The 23,225-nt window shown below is 46.7% G+C and overlaps 1 protein-coding gene across 1 annotated transcript in view; it reads right to left on the bottom strand.

Annotated features, from left to right (window-relative positions):
- The window catches only part of KSR2 (kinase suppressor of ras 2), a 403,084-nt gene that overhangs the window by 302,642 nt on the left and 77,217 nt on the right, over positions 1 to 23,225 (bottom strand). The window contains exons 2-3 of the mRNA XM_046024145.1: positions 11,716 to 11,856; positions 6,925 to 7,075 (exon numbers count right to left, since the gene is read on the bottom strand). Coding sequence (XP_045880101.1) covers positions 6,925 to 7,075; positions 11,716 to 11,856 — 292 coding nt within the window. The remainder of the gene's footprint in view (positions 1 to 6,924; positions 7,076 to 11,715; positions 11,857 to 23,225) is intronic.

Raw genomic sequence — 23,225 nt, 5'->3', positions numbered from 1 at the left:
TGGTGGTGGGATGATGATATTGGTTTGATGGTGTTGATGCTGGTGGTGGTGGTGGTGATGGTATGGATGATGGTGGTGGTGATGGTGTTGGTGGTGGTGGTGGTGGTGATGATGTTGGTTTGATGGTGTTGATGCTGGTGGTGGTGGTGATGGTGTGGATGGTGATGGTGATGATGATGTTGGTGTTGATGGTGTTGATGATGGTGGTGGTGGTGATGATGTTGGTGTTGATGGTATGGATGATGGTGGTGGTGATGGTGTTGGTGGTGGTGGTGGTGGTGATGATGTTGGTTTGATGGTGTTGATGCTGGTGGTGGTGGTGATGGTGGTGGTGATGGTGATGATGATGTTGATGTTGAGGGTGTTGATGATGGTGGTGGTGGTGATGATGGTGGTGATGGTGTGGATGGTGGTGGCGATGGTGATGATGATGGTGGTGGTGATGGTGTGGCCAGTGGTGGTGATGGTGATAGTGATGATGATAATGATAGTGATGGTGGTGATGGTGATGATGATAGGGACGGTGATGGTGATGGTATGGATGGTGGTGATAATGATAATGATAGTGACGATGATGGTGGTGATGATGTGGTGGTGACGGTGACAGAACTTCAGTGGCGAGAGTGGTGATGACGAGTGCAGGATGGGGTTAGGGATGGTGCTAATGATGATCACGACAGTAACAGTAACAGGAAAACTCATGATGAACCTCATCCAAGTCAGGACCTGTGCTTTGCCTGTACCATCTCCTGTAACCCTTCCAACAACCAATGGGTAGAAATGATCATCATCTTCATCCCACTGCTTAGAAAGCTAAGCTCAGAATCGTGAGACGCCATACTGAAAATCACATCGCTGAGAGGTGGCAGGCCCAGGACTTGGCAGAACCGAAGTTTATCCAGATTCCATACCGTTAGCAAACAATGAAGGCCTGAGAAGGGGAAAGCAGAAAGGAAAACTGAAGGATGGAGGCCTACCCTGACCACACTATTTAGCAGGACAACCTCCCCCCTTCCCAGGGGGCACTGCCATCCCCCAGAGACTGCTCCACTTTTTCTTCCCCCAACCACACTTATTCTAACATACTTCACAAAGCACTTGTTTATTATGATTATAACACGTCATCTGTCTCCACCGACCCCCTCTAGAACAGAGAGCCCTGAGGACAGATGTCTGAGCACACATTTTCAGAGATCAGACCGGTACCGGACATATTGCAGGCATTCCACAAATTTTGTTGAACGAACGAATTTTTTTGGTTTCAGGCCACATCTGATATAACAAGGAAAGCTTAAGATATCATGGCTTTGGGGTCCCCTGAACTTGTTGAAAGGACAATTGAGGATTCTTTGGATTCGGGCTAAGGCTGATCTAACAAGCTCTGAGAACAGAAGAAGAATGGGGGGCTTCTTGGACACTGGGACACCGAGGGAGAACACTAAGACTAGAGTCACACATCTGAAATAAAGCTGCCCCGATGTTCTAAGAGGGAGACAGAGAGGCAGAGAATACACATTTCCTTCCGGCATAAAGCTTGCTTGTCTCCGTCTGCTTCCATGAGTTTCTCCACACAAGTTGTATTCCTTCAGTCGTTTAACAAACATGCTTTGAGTCACCAGTATTCAACAGAATTTTTTGTAAAGATTTCATTTATTTATTTGAGAGAGAGAGAGAGAGAGAGAGATCCCAAGCAGGGGGGAGGGGTAGAGGGAGAAGCAGGCTCCCTGCTGTGCAGGGAGCAGGACATGGGACTGGACCCCTGGACCCTGGGATCATGACCTGAGCCGAAGGCAGACACTTCACTGACTGAGCCACCCAGATGCTCCACACCAGAATTTAAAATATCTGACATCATCACTGTATAAGAGGCCAGCCCTCCTGGTGAGAGCTGGGGTTACCAGGGCAAATAAATATGGGATGACGCTTAAGAACCAGTCTCATGGGAAGGACAGTACTGTGTTCCCTAGTTTGGGATAACATTTTTGGTTAAAGTGTAGGGCAGGAAATGATGGAATCATCCAGCTCCCAAGATAGTTAGAAGCTTCTAGGAACCAAAGATCATATTTGAGGGAAGATTTAAAAGGGTGGCTCACTGCTTCCCCCTGGTGGAGATCAGTAGCAAGTACATGAGTACATGAAACAGCTTCAGTCTTCCCTCAACAGGGGAACCCTGAGCCAGAAGCTAGGCTTGTAAGTGCACCAGCTCCGCAGGAGGTCACAGTCAGATGAGAGAGGAAGGCCAGGAAACTGACAACCACTGTAAGACATGGTCAGCTGGTGGCAGAACATTCATTCGTTCATTCATTCATTCATTCAACAAAGTGCAGAGGCTTGGATGCAGGGATTGGGCTTGAGAATAAACAGGGATTCACTGGGAAAACAAAGAGAAAGGGAATTCTAGGCCACAGTGCCCGGAGCAAGATGTGAAATGCATGCCTGATCCAGAAAATTCTATGTAACTAACGGACTTAGCCATCAGTTAAGGCTTGAAGGGGAAACGGGAACGGTTGGGGCTCCAAACCGAAGCCAAATCCTGAGCTTTCTCTGCAACCCACGAGAAAGACCATGTACTTTAAGGTGATTTGCACGGGCTACATGTGGAAAAAGGTGCATTAATTCAGAAATACTGGGGCGCCTGGGTGGCTCAGTCAGTGAAGCATCTGCTTTCAGATCGATCCAGCCCCGCATCGGGCTCCCTGATCAGCAGGGAGTCTGCTTCTCCCTCTCCCTCTGCTGATTCCCCTGCTTGTGTGCTCGCTCGCTCTCTCAAATAAATAGTCTTTTTTAAAAAAATTCTTTTAATCCAGGGGTGCCTCTGCCTTCAGCTCAGGTCATGATCTCAGGGTCCTGGGATTGAGTCCCACTTCGGGCTCTCTGCTCAGCAGGGAGCCTGCTTCTTCCTCTCTCTCTCTCTGCCCCCCTCTCTGCCTACTTGTGATCTCCATCTGTCAAACAAATAAATAAAATCTTTTTTAAAAAAAACTAAAAAAAAATTCTTTTAATTCAGAAATGTTTACTAAGTCCCTACAGTGAATCAGATATTGATGTCAGGCCTGGGAACAAAACGGTGACCAGAAAGAGGTCCGATCCTAGCCCTTTTGCAGCTTATGGTCTGGTGAGGAGACAGACACCCATATTTTTAAAAAAAATCACTCCCCCTAAAATATTAAAATTTAATTAAAATGTGGTGAGCCAAAAAAAAAAAAAAGTGGTGCAGACAGGAAGAGCAGAAGTAAAGTAGGACTCGGGGGAAGTTCAGAGCTGGGTGAGTAGACAAGACGGAGTTAGGGTCCCCAGGAAAATGAAGACGAGATGCAGCTTTCTTAACATCAGAGAAGTCACGTGAGGCCCCCGGCCGGTCTGCGAGTGATGCCTGGCCGGCGCTATTCGCACAAGCACATTTCTCGCAGAACTCCCCGGGATGCATTAAAATTGCAGGAAAAAAAAAAATAGACCTTGGCAGTTAATGGTTTTCAGGGAACAAAAAAACATAAAAAAAACCAGCCACTCCCAAGCCAGGACATAGTCTGACCACAGCAGAGACAATAAATCCTCAGATTTTTCAGAAGTCAAGACTGATCTACTGCCCACGCTTGGGTCATTTTTGCAGGATTTAAACCCCTTTGAGCGCACAAACACAGGACTAAGTGCAGGCAGAGCCGACCCGGGCTGGCCTGTGACTTCAACCAGCTAGGAGCTGGACTCCTCTGTCCCCTTAGGGTGGCTTCTGCCCCAATTCTAGACCGAACTGTCCTTTGCCAAGCACCTCTGTTTATGTACACACCGGCAACTTAAAAGTCCCCCAATTTTGGAGCACCTGGGTGGCTCAGTGGGTTAAGCCTCTGCCTTTGGCTCAGGTCATGATCTCAGGGTCCTGGGATCGAGCCCCACATCCGGCTCTCTGCTCAGCAGGGAGCCTGCTTCCTCCTCTCTCTCTGCCTGCCTCTCTGCTTACTCGTGATCTCTCTCTCTCTGTCAAATAAATAAATAAATAAATCTTTAAAAAAAAAAAAAGTCCCCCAATTTTGCTGTTGGGAGGGGCTGTGCTCAGCTATCCCCCTGCCTCTTTCCTTATAAACAGTCATACAAAGTTCTTTGCTTCCAGCACCTTGGAACGTGCAACGTAACGCATGGCACTGAGTTGAGTGGCTCCCCATGCTGACCTCAGCACCAAGAGCCGCAGGATTTGGACAAACGTGCAGGACTTGGCCACCGTTGTCAAAGTCCCAGTGGCCCTAAGGCTGGTACCGGAGGCAGGACATTGTAGACGGGATCTGAGCTGCCTAGGAAGGGTTGGTAGAGGCAGGAGGATGAAGGGGAGCGGAGTTTGCTACCCCAGAATATATCCCTTTGGCAGAAGGGCTATTGTAGGCTGATTATTTTGAAGAAACAGCAGACAGAGGGGAAGCTCTGGTACCCGAGTAGAAGTTGCAGTTCTGTAAAAGACACTGACATTGATAAGGAAAACCTCCATGGATAAGGTGTCTCCAACTCGGTATCAGAAGGGTGACTCAAATCTCTAGAAACTTCTATCAGTGGAGAAGGCAGGGACTTCTGTACAACCACCTTCCCCTTGTTGATTGTGCTTTTCCTGGTCACCTCCCCTAGGGGCCTCCCCCCACCCCTGGGCCTAACCCTCTCTTTTGTCTTTAGCTAGAGATGTGATTTAAGGTGACGTCTTAGGGCTACTCTGAGGAGTTACTCAGTTTCCCCAAGGCTCTTCTACACATACAGGAGGTATGCACGTTAGCAAAGCTCTGTTTTCTCCTGTTCATCTGGTGGTGGTTTCATCTAAGGACCCAGAAGGGTAGAGAGCAAAAAATTATCCCCCACGAGGATCAAAGAGATCACTGTCTTTCAAACCATGGCTCACAACCGGTAAGTGAGGTGTGACCTGAAAGTGATGGGTCGTTACCAGCATCGGGTAAATGATACGGAATGAAAGAGAAAAGAATGCAAAACACCACGCATACTAAGAATGCGTTTGATGCCAATTCTTTCTTTCACGAGACTCATTTCAGGTGCGTATGTGCGTAGGGGTGTCTGTGTACAGAGTTGCCATGTAAATCTGATTCATTTCTGTGCATCTCGACCAAAACTGAAAACACCAGATCAGAGGCCCTCGCAGGGTCTCACGCAGCCCAGGATGTCACCAAGGGTGAGCTCAGCCTGGGGAGGGTGGACAGAAACACCTGTTTCGGGCAGAGCTGGACGCCAGCTCCACTTAGAAGAACTTCACCAAACTCTGATGGAAAGATACAAACTTGGGAAAGCAATTAAGAACCTAACCTCAGTGCTCACGCTCACACATTATATGGGGCAGGGGTGCAGGAGAGGCGAGAGGTTGAAATCGATACAAACTTTCTGGAAAGCTACTTGGTAACGTTCACCAGACTATCTGGAGACATTTCTGTTTGTCCTAACTGGGATTGGGAGGAGAGAGGATGATACTGACCCCAGATCACTGAGCCCAGGGATGCTGCCAACATCCTTCAATGAGAGGACAGCCTCTGACTCAGGGTCCCTTCTGAGGATGACCGTAGCTTTGGTAAGGATGTGCCAGCAAGCAGGACTACCAGAGGGCGTGCACGGGGGATTCAGGCCAATGACCTGTTTCAAATATGTTCTCTCTTTCATTCCCTGCTACATCCCAGCCCTGCTGGCACACAGCGGGCAGGAAATACTTGTTGAATGTTCCATGCTGAACCCAGGAAAGGTTTCTGTGGCTAAGCGGCGGCCTCCCGGTTCCAGACTGAGGTTCTACAGTGACACCTTGTGGTGGAAACCGAACCAATCATGCCGATGGACAAGATGTAGCTCGTGTTTGCAGAGCGGATCCCTTCCAGCTACAAAGGCCCCAGAATTTGTGGGGGAATCAGGAGGCTAGAGAGAAGCAGGGAGAGACTCAAGAGAATGATATGTGATGTCCTGATAATAGCGGCAAACGGGGGTTTGAGCGATTAATGGGAAGGATCAAAGAAAGATGATGTGAAAAAAGAAAAAAAAAGCCTCCAATGTCTAAGGTACCCATTGGTTCAGTCGCTTAAGCGCCCGACTTTTGATTTCAGCAGAGGTCTTGATCTCAGGGTGGTGAGTTCAAGCCCCACACGGGGGCTTACTAAAACAAAACAAAACAAAAAAATCTCCGAAAGGAGTCTTCACCCTCACAAGATAGCAAACCCAAACTTAAGAAGTTTTAACCTCTCAAGAAACAACCCTCTCTTTTGTTTTGCTAATAACTCCCCTGCCTTACCCTCCCGCCAATAAAAAACAACTTCTCTGCGTGCTGGAAGGGATTCCGCCCGATTCATAACTGATCTCCAATTCATCCAGCTGAGTTGTTTTTTTTTAAACAATTTGGATCCCAGACTGATAAAACAAGTCACAGAGGTTATTTAATTGGGGTGGGGGGGTCTCAAAACGTGCATGGATAATCCTAATTATATTGTCTAAAAACAGGATTCATATACCCATCTGTCTGGAAGACTTACACCAAAACTTTTTACCAAAATGACAACAGGTAGGTTCCCTAGAGGGCAGAGCCTGGGATAGTTTTCTTTTTATTTATCTATTTTCTGCTTTATTTTACAAGGAAAGTCTATTGTTTATGTAAAGAAAATAAGGAGTCAGATGGATGTGGAGCCACCACGCAAAGGCATTTAAGAATGTCTAAGGTGCCAGTACCGGGATCAGCTATGCACACCCGGATTTCCATATCTGGGCCGTTATTATCCAGAACCAAATGCCCTACCAGCTCGGCACTCCCTTGAGCAAGAAAATCCAAGAGCTGCCTAACCCCTTCCGGCTTCGGAATGCCCCTCTTTGGGGAATTTGGTAAATGTGGTATTTACCAACCAAAGCTGACTGTCTCAGGAACGAGGACGCCGTGTTGGGGAGGAGCCTCGGTCCCCAGGACCTGCTCACCTGACATGTGGACGTTCCGCAGGCAGGTCAGGGAGGCATTGAGACGGGCGCACTCCTCCCGGTTGGCTCCGTATTTCTCCACGGTCTCACACACCTGCTCATCTGTCATCTCCAAGAGGTCCTCCAGACTCAGCTGGCCGGGGGTGATCTCCTAGAGCAGGGGAGATAGAAGGATGGTGAACACATCTCAGGGGCCCGGAGGGAGGGAGGGCGGGCTGGGCCTCCACACTGCCGCCTAGCGGTAGCTAGGGGAAACAGGCCTGGGTTTGAATCTCAGCTTTGCCCCTCATTACTTTGGGCAAGTCACTTACCCTCTCTGGGAGCCTCGCTTTATTCACCTGTACAGTGGGAGTCTTAAGTGTTCATACTTCGTAAAGTAGCCCCTATTGTTAGCACACAGCTAGTACTCCATAGATGGTGGTGGTTAATTATCTGTCCTCCCTGAACTCCTTATGGGCAGTCTCCAATTTCCCTGTCTTTGGATGGCCCTCTGCTCAGCGTGGCTTACCCCCAATACAGGGTGATCTCTGAGCAGAGCACACTGGATAGGCCAAGTCTCTTGATAGCTGTCCTCCCCCACCACGCCCGTCTAGATTGGGGTTTAGGAACCCTAAGGGGTGGTAAGTTGGAACCCTATGGGTAGCTCGGTGCTGGAAATGATCCTGGATTTTCGTCTGAGCCCAACGGGGCAAGGCTGTGCATTCTAAGACAAAGTGTTAAGACCGGAGTATCGCATGAGGGGGACAGGGACACCTCTGGAGACACGGGTTGAGAACAGAAATGGTAAGATTGCCAGCTACAAATGTCTCTTCACCACCAGCAGCAACCCCCCCCCCCATTTCCCAAAATGATGTGTCCCGGGACACCATGAAATGTGTCAGACTTTTATATTTATGCATCTTTATGCGTTTACGCATATTTATGCATCTCTATCCATATATATAAAATAGAGAGCCTTCATTTATAGCCGTTAATGGCATCCGATGTTTTTACATACATTATTTATTTATTTTTTTAAAATGATTGTATTTATTTATTTGAGAGAGAGAGAGCATGAGAGGACACACATTATTTAAATAAGAATTTTAGACACCTAAAGATGGAGAGTCTAGGACAATATTGTGTGATACTTCTGCCCTCTTGTGGCCACATCTGTGTATTACAACAAAATCTGATCCCTTTCCTTCCCCCCCCCCCCACCGCCCACCCCCGCCCCCCGCCCCACCAACCCCCAATACAGACATTTAACTGGCAGCCAGAAGGAGGAAAACGTCTTTCTCCCCGTCAAAACAGATGCAGGGCAAAGGCCATGAAGCCAAATCAGTGCCTTTCCAACTCACTAGGGCAGGGAGCAGGAGAAAGCAGTACTTGAGTCATGTGGGGCTTTTCTCAAATAGGGACACATGGCTCAATAAGGTCCACTTTAAGAAAAGTGATGGTCCAGGAGCTTAAGGTACAAAACAAATCACATTTAGAGGGACTCATTCACAACCTGAAAGAATTCTTCTCTTTGCTGCAGAATTCACTTGTGCATTTCAATTCTATCATTTACTCTCCAAATACTCAAATTTCCCTGAAATCTGGGGTCATAGAAAAAAAAATCACAGAAGTAATAATGACATAAAAAATGGACAAAGCCGGGGCACCTGGGTGGCTCAGTGGGTTAAAGCCTTTGCCTTCGGCTCAGGTCATGGTCCCAGGGTCCTGGGATCGAGCCCCACATCGGGCTCTCTGCTCCACGGGGAGCCTGCTTCCTCCTCTCTCTCTGCCTGCCTCTCTGCCTAGTTGTGATTTCTCTCTGTCAAATAAAAAAAAAAAAAAAAAAAAAAATGGACAAAGCCATGGGGCGCCTGGGTGGCCCAGTGGGTTAGGCCTCTGCCTTGGGCTCAGGTCATGGTCCCAGGGTCCTGGGATCAAGCCCCGCCTCTGGCTCTCTGCTCGCGGGGAGCTTGCTTCCCTTCCTCTCTCTCTGCCTGCTTCTCTGCCTACTTGTGATCTCTGCCTGTCCAATAAATAAATAAAATCTTTAAAAACAAACAAAAAAATGGACAAAGCCTAAAGAAACCCGGACTAACAGAGCAGATGCACTTCCGTTCAATAAAATGATAATTATAAAAATGAAATGAATGGTGCACTGTTTTAAGTGTTTCTCTTGGGTTTTCTTTTAATGTCACAAAGACCCCATAAAGTAGTACTTTCATCATCATCCACTGGTCTGTAATTAGGACACTAAAATTCAGAGAGGTTAGACCACTTGCCCAGAGATGCAGAGCAAGTAAGCCTGAACCCAGGCTGTTTGTTACTTGGGAACCTCGGCCATACTGCTGGTTCCTTCTCGGAAAGGGGGCCCTCTGGTGGACGGAGGCAGGAGCTGCAGGCAGAGAGCTGGAACCGCCGCATCCCCTAGTTGGTGGACTCAGGATTCTAACAGACTAAGGTTAAGAGCCAGAGCCCCGGCACTTGCAGGTCAGGTAAATGAGCAAAACTGCCAACTAGCCAGAGCCTGCAGGATCCGAAGGGGCAGCAGAAATCAGGTGACTGCCACCGGACAGGAATTCAGCTCAGTGTGCTCAAAAATTTGGCTTTTTTGAGAAGCCATAGATCTGGGTGTTTTTTTTTTTTAATGCAACTCTTTAAGCTTTTAAATATTGGCTCAAAAATTGTTTTGCAAACACCGTATCAGACAAAAAAAGGTCTGTGCATCAGATTCAAGGAATAGCTTGGGGACTGCCAGGTTTCAACCCCTAGCTGAGATTTTGTCTCTGTATTTACCCTACTTGATAAATAAACAGTCCCCAAAGCCTCTAAAAAGTGGACGGGCCCAGGGGTGCCCAGGTGGCTCAGTGGGTTGAGCCTCTGCCTTCAGCTCAGGTCATGATCTCCGGGTCCTGGGATCGAGCCCCGCATCGGGCTCTCTGCTCAGCGGGGAGCCTGCTCCCCCGCCAACCTCTCTCTGCCTGCCTCTCTGCCTACTTGTGATCTCTGTCAAATAAATAAATAAAATTTAAAAAGTGGACTGGCCCGTGCAAATAAAATGAACTGTCCGTAGTTACACGTGACCGTTCATTTTAAGGCTATTCACATGGAAACTCCATCCTGGGAATGAAATAAAGGAACACAGAGTCATACACCATCTGGGGCACATGCGTGCGGTGCAGGGGCAGGATGGAGGAACGTGTGGGTCCCCCGTCTAGCTCAGCATCTGGCGGGTTCGGGCGAGCTCACATAGAGGTCAAGGTCTGAAAAAGACAAAAGCTGGAAGACAATCTTCCAGCCCTCTTCAAGCCAGAAGAAGGGTGCACCGTGAGAAATGGTACTTGGTCCTGCAGGCAAGGGGAGCACCCCCTTGTCTACCCAGCTCAGCGAGTCCCCAGCAACAGAAAAAGGAGGATAAAGCGCAGAGCTTCCCACCTATACCAGAGTCCTTCTGAGCTGCCTTCTCCTGTCAGTGCCATCACTCACTAGCAGGGGAAGTCGCTTCATCTCGGAAACTCGGGTTCTTGCTCTGCACAAGGGGGATCATTGTCCCCACCTCCAAAGATCATTGTGAGGGTCTGAACAGCCTCAACGGTTGAGATCCTGGCTATAAAGCCCTTAGGACAACTCCTGGCCCCAAATATTCAGTGACCGGTTTTTATGAGGGCTGGACTGGTCCCTGGAAACAGTGAGGCCCTGGGATCCAAGAAGGAAAGGAAATCTCTTTGTCCTTGATATTTTAAGGATGTGGTCCACTCCGGTTACTTCCAGAGCTTTCAACAGTAAGAACAAGCTGACATTTGCCTAACGCTATCAGGTACCAGACTACATGGAACATTTTGGATGGCTCATCGCATCTTATCATTCTAGCCACTTCAGAAGAGGAGGCGATCATTACCCCCATTAACAGATGAGAAAACTATACAATGGAGTATTATGCCTCCATCAGAAAGGATGAATACCAACTTTTGTATCAACATGGACGGGACTGGAGGAGATTATGCTGAGTGAAATAAGTCAAGCAGAGAGAGTCAAGTATCATATGGTTTCACTTATTTGTGGAGCATAAGGAATAACACGGAGGACATGGGGAGAATGGAGCAGAGAAGTGAGTTGGGGGAAATCAGAGGGGGAGACGAACTATGAGAGACTGCACACTCTGAGAAACAAACTGAGGGTTTTAGAGGGGAGGGGAGTGAGGGGTTGGGTGAGCCTGGTGGTGGGTATTAAGGAGGGCACGTACTGCCTAGAGCACTGGGTGTGGTGCATAAACAATGAATCTTGGAACGCTGAAAAAATAAAATAGAATAAAATAAAATAAAATGATAAAATAAAGTAAAATAAAAACAGATGAGAAAACTAAAACCCTCAGTCCGTGGTGTCCACTATGGTGGCCACCAGCCACATTCATTAACGTTAAGTAATGAAGTAACGTGAAGTAAAAAATTCCGTCCATCAGCCTCAGGCACTAATCACAATCCAAGCGCTCAAGGGCTCCCGGGGATTGGCGGCCATGGCATCAGAGAGCACAGGTACAAAATATTTGCATGACCGCCGAAGTTCTGCTGGACAGAACCATTCTAAAAGGTAACGTGACTCGGCCAAGGAGACTGAGCTAATGAGTGGCAGAGCTGGAAGAAAACGGGCTGAGCGGAGCACCGCACTCTCAACAACCCACTTCGACAGCACCAGAGATCCTCTGTGCCTTCGTCCAGCACATATTTCTTGAGCGCCTACTATGTGCCGGGCACAGGCAAAAAACACGCTGGTTTCTGTCCGATCAGGGGCAGGGGGCAGGGGGCCGTCTCTGGTCACCTCCAAGACTTCCTTGCGCACGTCGACGATCCGGAACCAGTGCCGGAGCTGGGGGAAGCCGTCCAGCTCGGCGTTGCGCTCCTGAAGGGCCACCTTCTTTTTGCAGGACAGCTGACGGCTGAAGTACTTCACCAGCTTGCTCTGTGGAGACACAGATGAGAACAGAGGGCGGGTCTCAGAGGCACAGCCACGGGAGGAGAAGCAGGAACCTCCCCACGGCCCCCTCCCTGCCCGAACCCCATCCAATGCTTGTTTTAAAGATGGATTTAACTGCAGGGAGGAGAGGCAGGCAAAGGTACCACTTTTTTGGGGGGGACTTCTGGCCACAGTCATGTACATTTCCACTGCACAGATTCTTGGACCCAAGGACTCCGCTTCTAGAAACTCACCTACAGACGCCACACTGGGCCAGATGACTGTAAAAGAATATTTCTTCCTGTTCTCCTGGCAATGGCAAGAGACTGAAAACACCTCGAGAGTCCATCAGCAGGAGACTCATCTATCCAGGGAGTTTTACACAAGGAGCGCTAGGCAGCTATAACAAAATAAGGAAGCGCGCTATGTACCTGTCCAAGATACATTGTTACACAGAAATGCTCTCCAGGCGAGCGGGGGATGTCAGTGTCTGCGTTTATGTATCTTTGTAAATGCAACCACTCTCTGGGAGGATTTCTAATAATCTAGGGAAGGGAAGAGGGGCATGGGGAAGAGGTGTGGAAGAAACATTTTTTGTTTCTTACTTTTTTTAATTTGTACTTGAAGTAGCATGAACACACTATATTATATTAGCGTCAAGCGTACAACCTGGAAATTCGATTATATACTCGATGCAAGGCTCACTACCAGAAGCAGAGAAACACAATGACACTTGACCACATCAAGTTATTACAAAGGTACTGACTCGATTCCCAAGGCTGTAGTTTTCAGGGTGTAAGAGGTACAAGCTTCCGATTGTAAGAGAAATAAGTCACGGAGATGAAAAGTACAGCAGAGAAACATTTCACGGAAATCCTTTTGTACTCCGTGAATCTGAACTCGCATGCAAATATTCACAAATCCACAAATACTTCCAGAATGAGATGGACATGAACTCATGCTCTGGAGAGATGCCATGACACGAGAAAGGAAAACTAGTTGTGTAAAAACTAACCACATCTGTCACTGACAATGTCTTCCTAAGGACAGCGTTGCTGTAGGGTTTTATCCTAAAGAGATATTTAAGAATATTCACAAAGCTTTGCTCTAAATTGAAAAAAGCCACGAAAAAGTGGAGAACCACCCAAATATTCAACAATAGGGGATGAAGTAAGTACATTACAAATATATCTATATGATGGCATATCATTGAAAATAATGTATAAAATATGTATAATATAATGTACAAATAATGCATTAAGAATTTATAAAACTATACGTGTACACAGGCACAGAAAAAGCCTTGGGAGGGTATATAACAAAATATGAGCAGTAGTTATTTCTGATAGTAAGATTATAGGTGATGAAGACAACTCAGATTAATAATTATTACAATTATGATTAAAATTATTATAAATATTAAGATTATTGATAAAGATTTTTTTCTATTTGCTTCTCTACAACAAAATCAGAAAATACAAGGTATATATATATATCATCTGCTTATTAATGGGAAAATGTTGAGATGAGCTTGGCAATGTTTCTTTAACACCGATACTACGCAGTGTCAGCAAGAATGAGAGAAACCATTGAGAATGCCACCAGAGGGCAATTTGATTTTTGTCTCAACATTTTAATCGTCTCACTTCTAGGAACCCACCCTAAAAAAGACTTATTTGTGTGTGTACATGGGATAAGGGCTGGCTCATTACCGCAGCACAGTAATTTTAAAAACTTGAAAAGGTAAATTGATACATATTGACCTGGGAAAGTCTCCAAGATTTTCATCTTCAGTGAAAAAAGCAATCTGCAAAGACAGTATGTACTATGATTACATTTATATTTTTAAAACTCTGTATGTGGGGGCGCCTGGATGGCTCAGCGGGTTAAAGCCTCTGCCTTCAGCTCGGGTCATGATCCCGGGGTCCTGGGATCGAGCCCCGCGTCGGGCTCTCTGCTTAGCTGGGAGCCTGCTTCCTTCTCTCTCTCTCTCTGCCTGCCTCTCTGCCTACTTGTAATCTCTGTCAAATAAATAAATCTTTAAAAAAAAAAACAAAAACAAAACTCTGTATGTGTTGGGGCGCCTGGCTGCCTCAGTCAGTGGGGCGCATGGCTCTTATCTCGGGGTTGTGGGTTTGAGCCCCATGTTGGATGTAGAGATGACTTAAAAATAAATTCTGGAAAACAAGGTTTAAAAGGTACGTTAACCGAGGGGTACCTAGGGGGCGCAGTCAGTAAAGTGTCCACTCTCAGCTTCAGCTCAGGTCGGATCTCCAGGTGGTGAGATCGACCCCACGTGGGGTTCTGCGCTCAGCATGGAACCAGCTTGAGATCTTCTCTCTCGCTCTCATTCTGCACCCTCCCCCACCCCGGCTCTCTCTCAAATAAATAAATAAAATATTTAAAAAAATAAAAAGGTACATTAACCCAAAAATTAAGTATGAATGAATTCCAGCCCATCCATAGGGCAGAATCCTATATAAACTTCCATGTGGTGCATAAAATAATGAATTTTGGAACACTGAAAAAAATTAAATAATTAAATTTTTAAAATTAAGTACATTATGAATTTAAAAGCAAAAAGCAAAAAAAAAGGTAGATTTTGCTCTGAAACCTGTCTCCAGCAGTTACCGCTCTCTCTATCAGTTCTAGTAAGTTCCAGGACAGAAGAGATCTTAGAATTCTAACTTCCTTCACCGTGCAGAAAAGAAACTCCTGCAATTAACAGCAAAATGAATCTCTCGCGGGGCGCCTGGGTGGCTCAGTGGATTAAGCCACTGCCTTCGGCTCAGGTCATGATCACAGGGTCCTAGGATTGAGCCCCGCATCAGGCTCTCTGCTCCGCAGGGAGCCTGCTTCCTCCTCTCTCTCTGCCTGCTTCTCTGCCTACTTGTGATCTCTGTCTGTCAAATAAATAAATAAAATCTTTAAAAAAAAAAAATGAATCTCTCGGACCCTGACATCTTGCCATCTCTTACTCGCAGTAAGCGTGCCCAGCAGACTTGCTTCCTTTGCACTGATTTAAGTTGCGGGCTATTAGTAAAGACAAAAACAGAAGAGCACACCGTGAAATGTGTCAGCCTGGTGATTCACAGACCCGTATTCTGGGGGCAAATAATACATTATATGTTAATAAAAATAATAAAAAAAAAATAGAAGAGCACAGTATGGAACCAGAAAAAGAGGACTCTACTGTGTAAGTCTTTAATTTTTTTTTTTCCACTCGGCGTCAGGGAGTGGAAATCTTGGGCACCAGAATCAGGCTAACCTGGGCTCCAATCCCCACTGCACTCCTCAGCCCCACTGGGCTCCAATTCCCACGATGAATGACCTCAAGCAAGTTTCAAAACTGCTCTACACCTCGGTTTTGTCACCAGGAAACCCGAGGTTTAAGAGTCCCTACTGCACGGGACTGTGGGGAGAGTTAAAAGGAATTATTCATGCAAAGCAGTGCTGAATATCACACCACTGAGGCTGTCTTTGTGCCCCACAAACTCACAAGCATCTGCCACAGTTTCCTTGGAGGGGTCCTGCCCCAAGCTTACCTACTCTCAGTACCAGCAAAAGTCTTGGCTAATAAATTAAAGTTAATCTGTGTCGAATATATATTCCTTAACAAGTGCATCCTTTCTCCAACATTTAAAATGTACAGTTACACTGCAAAGAAATACTTTTAAGTGGGATTAAACTAAAAACTGTCTCCCTGACTCATTATTTAAATCCTGATTCTGAAATTCATAGGATTTAAATCGAACCAACTTACAGAAATTGCTTGAAAGGAATACATGCTTATTTTAGTAACAATATCTATAAATTTGGGATTTCTGCTAACTGAACTTCCTCAAGCTTTTCACCTAAATAAATCAAGTTTTTCTGTTTATTATTTTATGCCTATATAGGCCCGTGTTGGATTTCAGATATGGTAAAAGAAATAAGTATGTGGCTTTTTTTTTTTAAGATTTTATTTATTTATTTGACAGAGAGAGATCACAAGTAGTCAAAGAGGCAGGGAGAGAGAGAAGAGGAAGCAGGCTCCCCGCTGAGCAGAGAGCCCGATGCGGGGCTCGATCCCAGGACCCTGAGATCGTGACCTGAGCAAAAGGCAGAGGCTTTAACCCACTGAGCCACCAGGCACCCCAATAATAAATAAAAAAACAACAAAAACAATGTGGTTTCTTAAAGGAAGGAAGGAAGGAAGAAAGCAGTGTCAAAGAGAGCCAGTGACATCCTATCTCTCAAACCTTTTTTTTTAAGTTTTTATTTATTTAAGTATGTGCTACACCCAGGGTGGGGCTTGAACTCACAACCCCGAGATCAAGAGTCACACGCTCCACTGACTGAGCCAACTCAGTGCAAAGTCTCTCCCACTTTTGATTAAGCATTCATTATCACAGAAGACTGCAAACCCAGACTGAGGCTGAATGGGGCCAAGGAGCCATGCCATGACCCCGCTCAAACAGCCACTCTTGAAGGGCAGAGCTCCCAAGTATGGGTCATACTGATCACTGGAGGTATGGCACTGAATGACAATGGGTTATATCAAGGAGACAGTTTCTGTCCAGTGATGCTATGTCTTCAACACCTAGCATGTGCTGATCTCTCTATAACAGAGAGCAGGACACAGACTCATAGCCTTGGACAGGTAACAATAGTGAGCGCGATGTCATGACATTGGGATTTTTCTGGTTTGTCTGTTGTTGTTTTTTAAAGATTTTATTTATTATTTGTCAGAGGGAGAGCACAAGCAGGGGGGAGGGGCAGGCAGAGGCAGAGGGAGAAGCAGACTCCCTGCTGAGCAAGGAGCTCAATGCAGGACTCCATCCCAAGGCCCCGAGATCATGACCTGAGCAGGAGGCAGACACTTAACCCGCTGAGCCGCCCAGGTGTCCTGTGATACTACTGCTTTATTGTGTTAATTTTCTTGATTGCCTTCCATTCATGGCAAGTGATACTAGTTTTCCATTACAATAGTTGCATAAGGTTTGTATGGGTTTTTTAAAGATTTTATTTATTTATTTGACAGATAGATCACAAGTAGGCAGAGAGGTAGGCAGAGGGAGGAAGGGAAGCAGGCTCCCCGCTGAGCAGAGACCCCCCAATGCGGGGAGAGAGCCCAATGCGGGGCTCTATTCCAGGACACTGAGATCATGACCGAAGCCGAAGGCAGAGGCTTTAACCCACTGAGCCACCCAGGCGCCCTGCAAAAGGCTTATATTTAAATACATGTGTGTTTTGAAGAATTGAGTCGGTTCCAAGAACATACGCAGACATGGCAAAAAGCGCGGTGGTGGTGTCAAACTTATGAGTTGGGAAAACGCTGTTCTACAGGGTATCGTTCAGACTCAGACGTTATTCAGGGCTCAGCTGTAGTCCATTTCTCCTCCCTTTTCTCTTTCTTTTCCACGTGATTCACTAAACACGTCACCTCAAATGTGCCCCCTCTATGATTTTGCTCAGGTTCCTCCATTCAAAAGTGCTTTCTATACCCACCTGTGGTCAGCTGTAAAGATGCCCTGACCCCTCTACGCCTCCTGCCCCCATACCCTTTGCAATGTGCCTTTAGAATTCACTCACAAGGGGTGCCTGGTTGGCTCAGTGGGTTAAGCTTCTGCCTTCGGCTCAGGTCATGATCTCAGGGTCCTGGGATCGAACCCCACATCGGGCTCTCTGCTTGGTAGGGAGCCTGCTTCCTCCTCTCTCTGCCTGCTTCTCTGCCTACTTATGATCCCTGTCTATCAAATAAATAAAATCTTAAAAAAAAAAAAAAAGAATTCACTCACAAACAAGGCAGAGTCAATGCCCACAACCCTTCAACCAGAAGTTTCTTGCCTCAGCCAATAGAAAAAGGCTTTGCATGGTTCTACTTGCTGCCTTGGATCAGCCATGTCCATGAGAATGTGTCCGGCTAGTCAGTTAATCCACTGAAGGAGGAAGGACCATGTAGAGCAAAGCCACGTCTTTCTCCACATCCCAGACAGAGCCAGCCTTCTCATCTCAGACAACAGCCTATAGCTATCTGGTTATTGGCTGTGAGTGAGCCCAGCCAAGATCAGAAGAGCCAGGAATCTGCGACCGATCCCCAGATGCATGGTCAACCAATGTTCATGTCATCTGCAACTAAGGTTTTATGGTTGGTCGTTACGCGGCATTACTGGGACGCAGAGCTGACCCACACAGCATCCCATCAACTCCAAGAAGTCTGACTTTTTCTCCAAAGTTCATCTCAAACGTCACCTTCTCCAGCAAGTCTTGATCAAACCTCCCCCCGCATTGTATTTTTTACTTAACTCCGTTAGAACATTTACCACGGTTTTTTCTTGCATTATAATTGGCTAATATTGAAGACGCTGGATATCTTAAAGTGTTGAGGAGCCCTTTCCAGGTTTGGAAGCATCAACAAAATAAGAACAATAATAGAAATAAAGGTACCATTATTGAACACTTCATGTCAATATAGCCACACACCCCCAGGGGCTAGACGCTGTTACGATCGACATTTCACACATGGAGAAATCAGGCACAGAGAAGTTAAGCCTTTTGTTCACATTCTCACAGCTAGTTAAGTAGGGAGCGAAGATGCAAACCCAACCTGATTTCAAGGCCGCAGTATTGCAGAAAGGGTAGGTTTAATTTAACGTTAATTATTTAACAAGCACATGTGTATCTTTTCCTTGTGGAAAAAGCTAGACCATTTTGGATAAGGCCAAAGCTCCCTCTGTGCACTCCTCTTCTCCCAGGACATAAGGAGGTAACCACTGAGGCTAGCTTGACCTTCTTCTATGCCCCTCGGCAATGTCCATACTTGTGTGTGTGTGTGGGAGGGGCGTGTAAACTCTGCAACATAGTTGATGTGTAGGTTTGTTTTTTGTTTTCCCACATAAATTGAATCTTACTTTTTTCACCCAGTAGCAAGCCCCAAGCATCTTTCCCTTTTAGTTCACACAGATCTAACTCATTGCTTTTCATCTGCTGCATGAGGGATTCCTTTGATTCCAGGGTCAAAAGCCCACGATGTGAGCAGTTCTGTGATGTCCGCTGGGGGCATCTATGTTGGCTATGACAGAACATTTTTCAGGAAGAACAGCCACGAGAGAGGCCACCATTTACTAAATGCTTGCAGTGAGCCTGACCCAGTGGAATAAGTGCTTTGAATGTGTCTGCTCAGTTTTAATCCATGCAGCCGTGCTGTGAGGAGGGCATTCTGAGCCCGTTCTATGAACGAGAACACTGAGGCGGCAAGAGGTTAAATCACGAACCCAGATCCACAAAACTACTGAAGTTGGGGAGTCAAGGCAGGAGCCCAAACCTCTCTCCCTTTACCAGGATGCTGCACTGAGATGCTCACGGGTCCTGCCCACTGAACTGGAAATCCAAAGTGGGGCATGGACCCCTCACCCATCTTGGACAGGCTTCCAGGTATTACCGGAGAACTGAGTTTCTAAACTCCAGTTCCGAGGCTTTGGTGATTCATGTTTGCTCCCCGAGCCTCTACTTTGCTCCCCGAGCCTCTACTGTCTCATCTGTAAAATGGGCATATACCACCTTTCCTCCCAGGCCTGCTGAGACATCACGGGAGATGCTGTCTGTGCAGAAGGCAGGCTGAGCCCTCTTCCGACACAAGCACCGTGTCCTGGCTGTGGAAGGAGTGCTTGAATTCTGGCAGGTGTTTTCAGTGTCACCCCGAGACTGGACCTACATCTGCCCGGGACCAAGAATCAAGGGGCACCTCCACTATGATGCATTAGGAACGAGGGAGACAGAGATGGGTTCAGGAAGCAGATGGAGTAGGGAAGAGAGGCAGGGAGGGAAGCCACAAGACCAGGGCTGCCCCTCCAGGCAAAAAAGGAACAAGAGTCACTTATCGGGACAAGAGCGCAGCTAATCTGAGCAGGAAAAAACCCAGACACCTGCCCCGAGTGTGAAGCTGGACTAGGCAGAAGTCAAGCAATACTTCCCAAATGGGATGCCTTCCTCTGGGAATCAGCAGCTTCCCCCACCGGATCCCCAGAATTGGTGGCATCGGATAATTGCAGCTGTCGGCCAACAGGGGTTCTCCCCAAGCCAAGTGCTGCAATAAACACTTCTTACGAATTGTCTTTAGTCTGCACAGGGACATGGTGATGTAGGTCCAATTACTGGCCCCATTTAAAGTTCAGAAAAGGAGCGCCTGGGTGGCTCAGTGGGTTAAGCCTCTGCCTTTGGCTCAGGTCATGATCCCAGGGTTCTGGGATCGAGCCCCGCATCTGGCTCTCTGCTCAGCAGGCAGCCTGCTTCCCCATCTCTCTCTGCCTGCCCCTGCCTACTGGTGATCTCTCGTTCTCTGTCAAATAAATAAACAAAATCTTAAAAAAAAAAAAAAAAGTTCAGAAAAAGTTAAATTCTGTCTATGGGCTATCACAGGTGAGATTTATTTGCTTATTTCCGGGCGTGTATATCTTATCATTTTTCCTTAAGCTTGAATCGCTTATAGGATAACTAGTTATAAACCTCACGAAAATCAGACACTTACCAACAATAAAAACATGTGGGACAATGGCCAATGTCAGCCACTTCATTAAATAAGTTCTAGAGTTGTACTGCAGTTCATTTTTAATTCATGCAACAATGCTAGCTGGGAATGGTTCAATGAGACACCACATATGTGAAGATTACAGGAAATTGTGTATTTAAGTCACTTAAGCAATACTTGGTATGTATATGATACGTGCACTGCCAACCATTTCATTAAGTGTGTATATAAAAGTTTCTGTATAACCCTATATTATACGTTTGACAATTATATATAACTAAACTGTATATAACTATATATACTATATGTTATACTTAGTATACATTTTATATAGTAAGTATATAGTATATGTAGTATACATATATATTATTTTATATATACATATATATAAAATATCAGGTATTCTGCTAAACATTTCATATACATTATTTCATTTAACCTTCGCAATCCCAGAGATACGCCCATTTTAGAGATGAGGAGACTGAGAGCCATAGAGCTTTGGCTGCTCTCCAAGGTATCAGATCATTTAACATATAAGCTTCCTCTTTCCCCCATTCCCTGACTATAAAAATCATCTGGAGGTGTCTGTTCAAAAATCAACCTTCCAGGCCCATCCTTAGGAAGCCTGGTTCATCTGGGGAAGGCCCAAGAATTCATAAAAACACAAGCACCCCAATGACACTGAGAGTCAGGCAGGGGAGAAACACCCATCTACGGTCTCAATTATGGAATGAATGCAGTTTGTTTCTCTGACAGGCTTAAGCATCGGGATCCTTGGACAATAAAACCGGGGCAGAAACCTAGGTCTGGAAGCCAGTGTGGCACCTGGGCGAGCAGCACCCTTCCAGGGCGGTGGGCTCCTGTGGGCAGCAAGCATTCCCTGCGCAGCTCCGAGGGACAACACCCTGTCCAGGGCCCCGGGAATTCGAAGAGCTGTCTGCCCCCAGCCAGGCCTGCAGGGGCTCCCAGTGGGGCAGACGACGCTGATGTGCCAACACGAATCAAGAGGCCCCATGAGAGGAGTCAGAACGGAAGGGCAGCCAGGCTTCAGCGCCGGCCCCAAGGATGCAAAATGAAGAGAACGGTCTCGTAGACAGCAACTTGCCATGATCACAGGATGATAATGATCAGAGTTCTATGTTTATTCCAGGAGAAGCAAGGCCTGCCATTCATTCATTTACTCTGTGTGTGTGTACACACGTGCGTGTCCCAAGTGCGTGTATGTGTGTGTTTGGGGGTTCAGGAGCGAGAGATACGAAATCAATTACACATCCTGGGGCAGGCCTCTTCAGCTCTGCTAGTGCGGCCTGAAGACACGTGCTCTGAAGGCTGTGAAGGCCGGGCTCCTCCAGATGAGCGCAGAAACCAAGAGCATTTAGTTACCTGGAGAGCTATTTGAGTGCTTTTCTGTCCGCTGAAGCTAGTACCTTCAAAGTGAGGCTTGTATTTTGTGTGGATATTTCAGTCCCCTTCATTTTCCAGTAAATCGTTTTATCATATCTTACAAAAAAGCGTTGGCTACAAAGTACCAGGAAAACAAAAAAGCTGGTTCTTCAGCCCAGAGGGCAGGAGAGGCACTGACCTCCACATCCAGACAATTTCAGCGAGGAACCTGAATCCCCCTACATCACTCAATAACCTTCCAAGAATACTGCCTTTAAGAGCACCACAGCAATGCTGAAGTCGGTGTTAGCTTGTAATGGGCATGCTACAGATGGGAAACCGAGGTTCAGGGCCTTGGAATCCTGCCCGCGCTCACTGGACTAAAGCAACACCATGTCAGTATTTAAACTCAGGGTCCGATTACCAAGTCATGTGCCCTTTTAGCGATAGCTCTCTGCAGAAGCAGAGGGCCCAAACAGCCTAGAGGTCAAGGTTGAGAAGCACAATTGAAAATGTGTCTTTGTATACCCTCACCCTGCCAGGTGTCCTAATTGATTTTTAGGTCACCCTCAATTCAAGTCCATGCAGAGCCGAACCGCAAAAGGTCCAAAGGGTCCACCTTCAAGGGAAGAAACACAGGGCTCCGGGTAATAGCATAGCCATGCTGAGCCCACCACCTGCCCTTGCCTTGCCCTTCCTGGGTGCAAAATAAGGACTCTGGGCCCCTGGGGTGGGAAGGATCCCAGGAGTCTTGAGAGAGGAGACAGAGGGATGTAGTTCTCCAACTCTACACCAGGGGGCAGCCTGGCACCTTCCACCGCAGATGGAAAAATTGCTCAGACCCTCCTGGATGTGAGCACCCTCAGGGTCTTATTACCGTACTCCGTATTAGCATGATGGTAAATTTAGCAGCATAAACAACAAAAAAAAATGTTTAAAGTCAAGACATGTGACTGAGCTATAAATAATCATGTCTGAAATCTCTAATGTGAAATGGGGAACTTTTCACTTCGACTCTAAACCAAGATAAACCCCGGGACTCATGGGCAAACCCCTGGGGTTGGGTTCGCTTAGCCCCAAACCATCACGGTTTAGGTGCTATTTTGTTTTGTTTAATTTGTTTTAAGTACTCTCTACACCTACTATGGACTGGACCTCAGGACCCCAAGATCAAGAGTCACATGCTCTTTGGACCGAGTCAGCCAAGTGTCCCTTAGGTGCTATTTTAAGAAAGAAAGAAAGAAAAGGAAGGAAGGAAGGAAGGAAGACAGTCTAAGGCAGAGAGGATCTTCTGTGTGATCTTTCACAAATCATCTCTCCTATGAACCACATGGCCGTATCTACGGGAGCATCTCGGCTCCCACCCATTTTACACATAAGGAAACTGAGGCTCCAAAATGCAGCCTTAAAATCCCACGGATGAAGAGGCAGACTCCACAGTACCCTGTCCCCCCTCAGGGCTGCCTGTCAGCAAACACCCCAC

Source organism: Meles meles, chromosome 12, assembly GCF_922984935.1.
Source record: "Meles meles chromosome 12, mMelMel3.1 paternal haplotype, whole genome shotgun sequence".
In the NCBI taxonomy this organism is placed as follows: domain Eukaryota; kingdom Metazoa; phylum Chordata; class Mammalia; order Carnivora; family Mustelidae; genus Meles; species Meles meles.
This window is presented reverse-complemented; position numbering and strand designations above follow the sequence as displayed.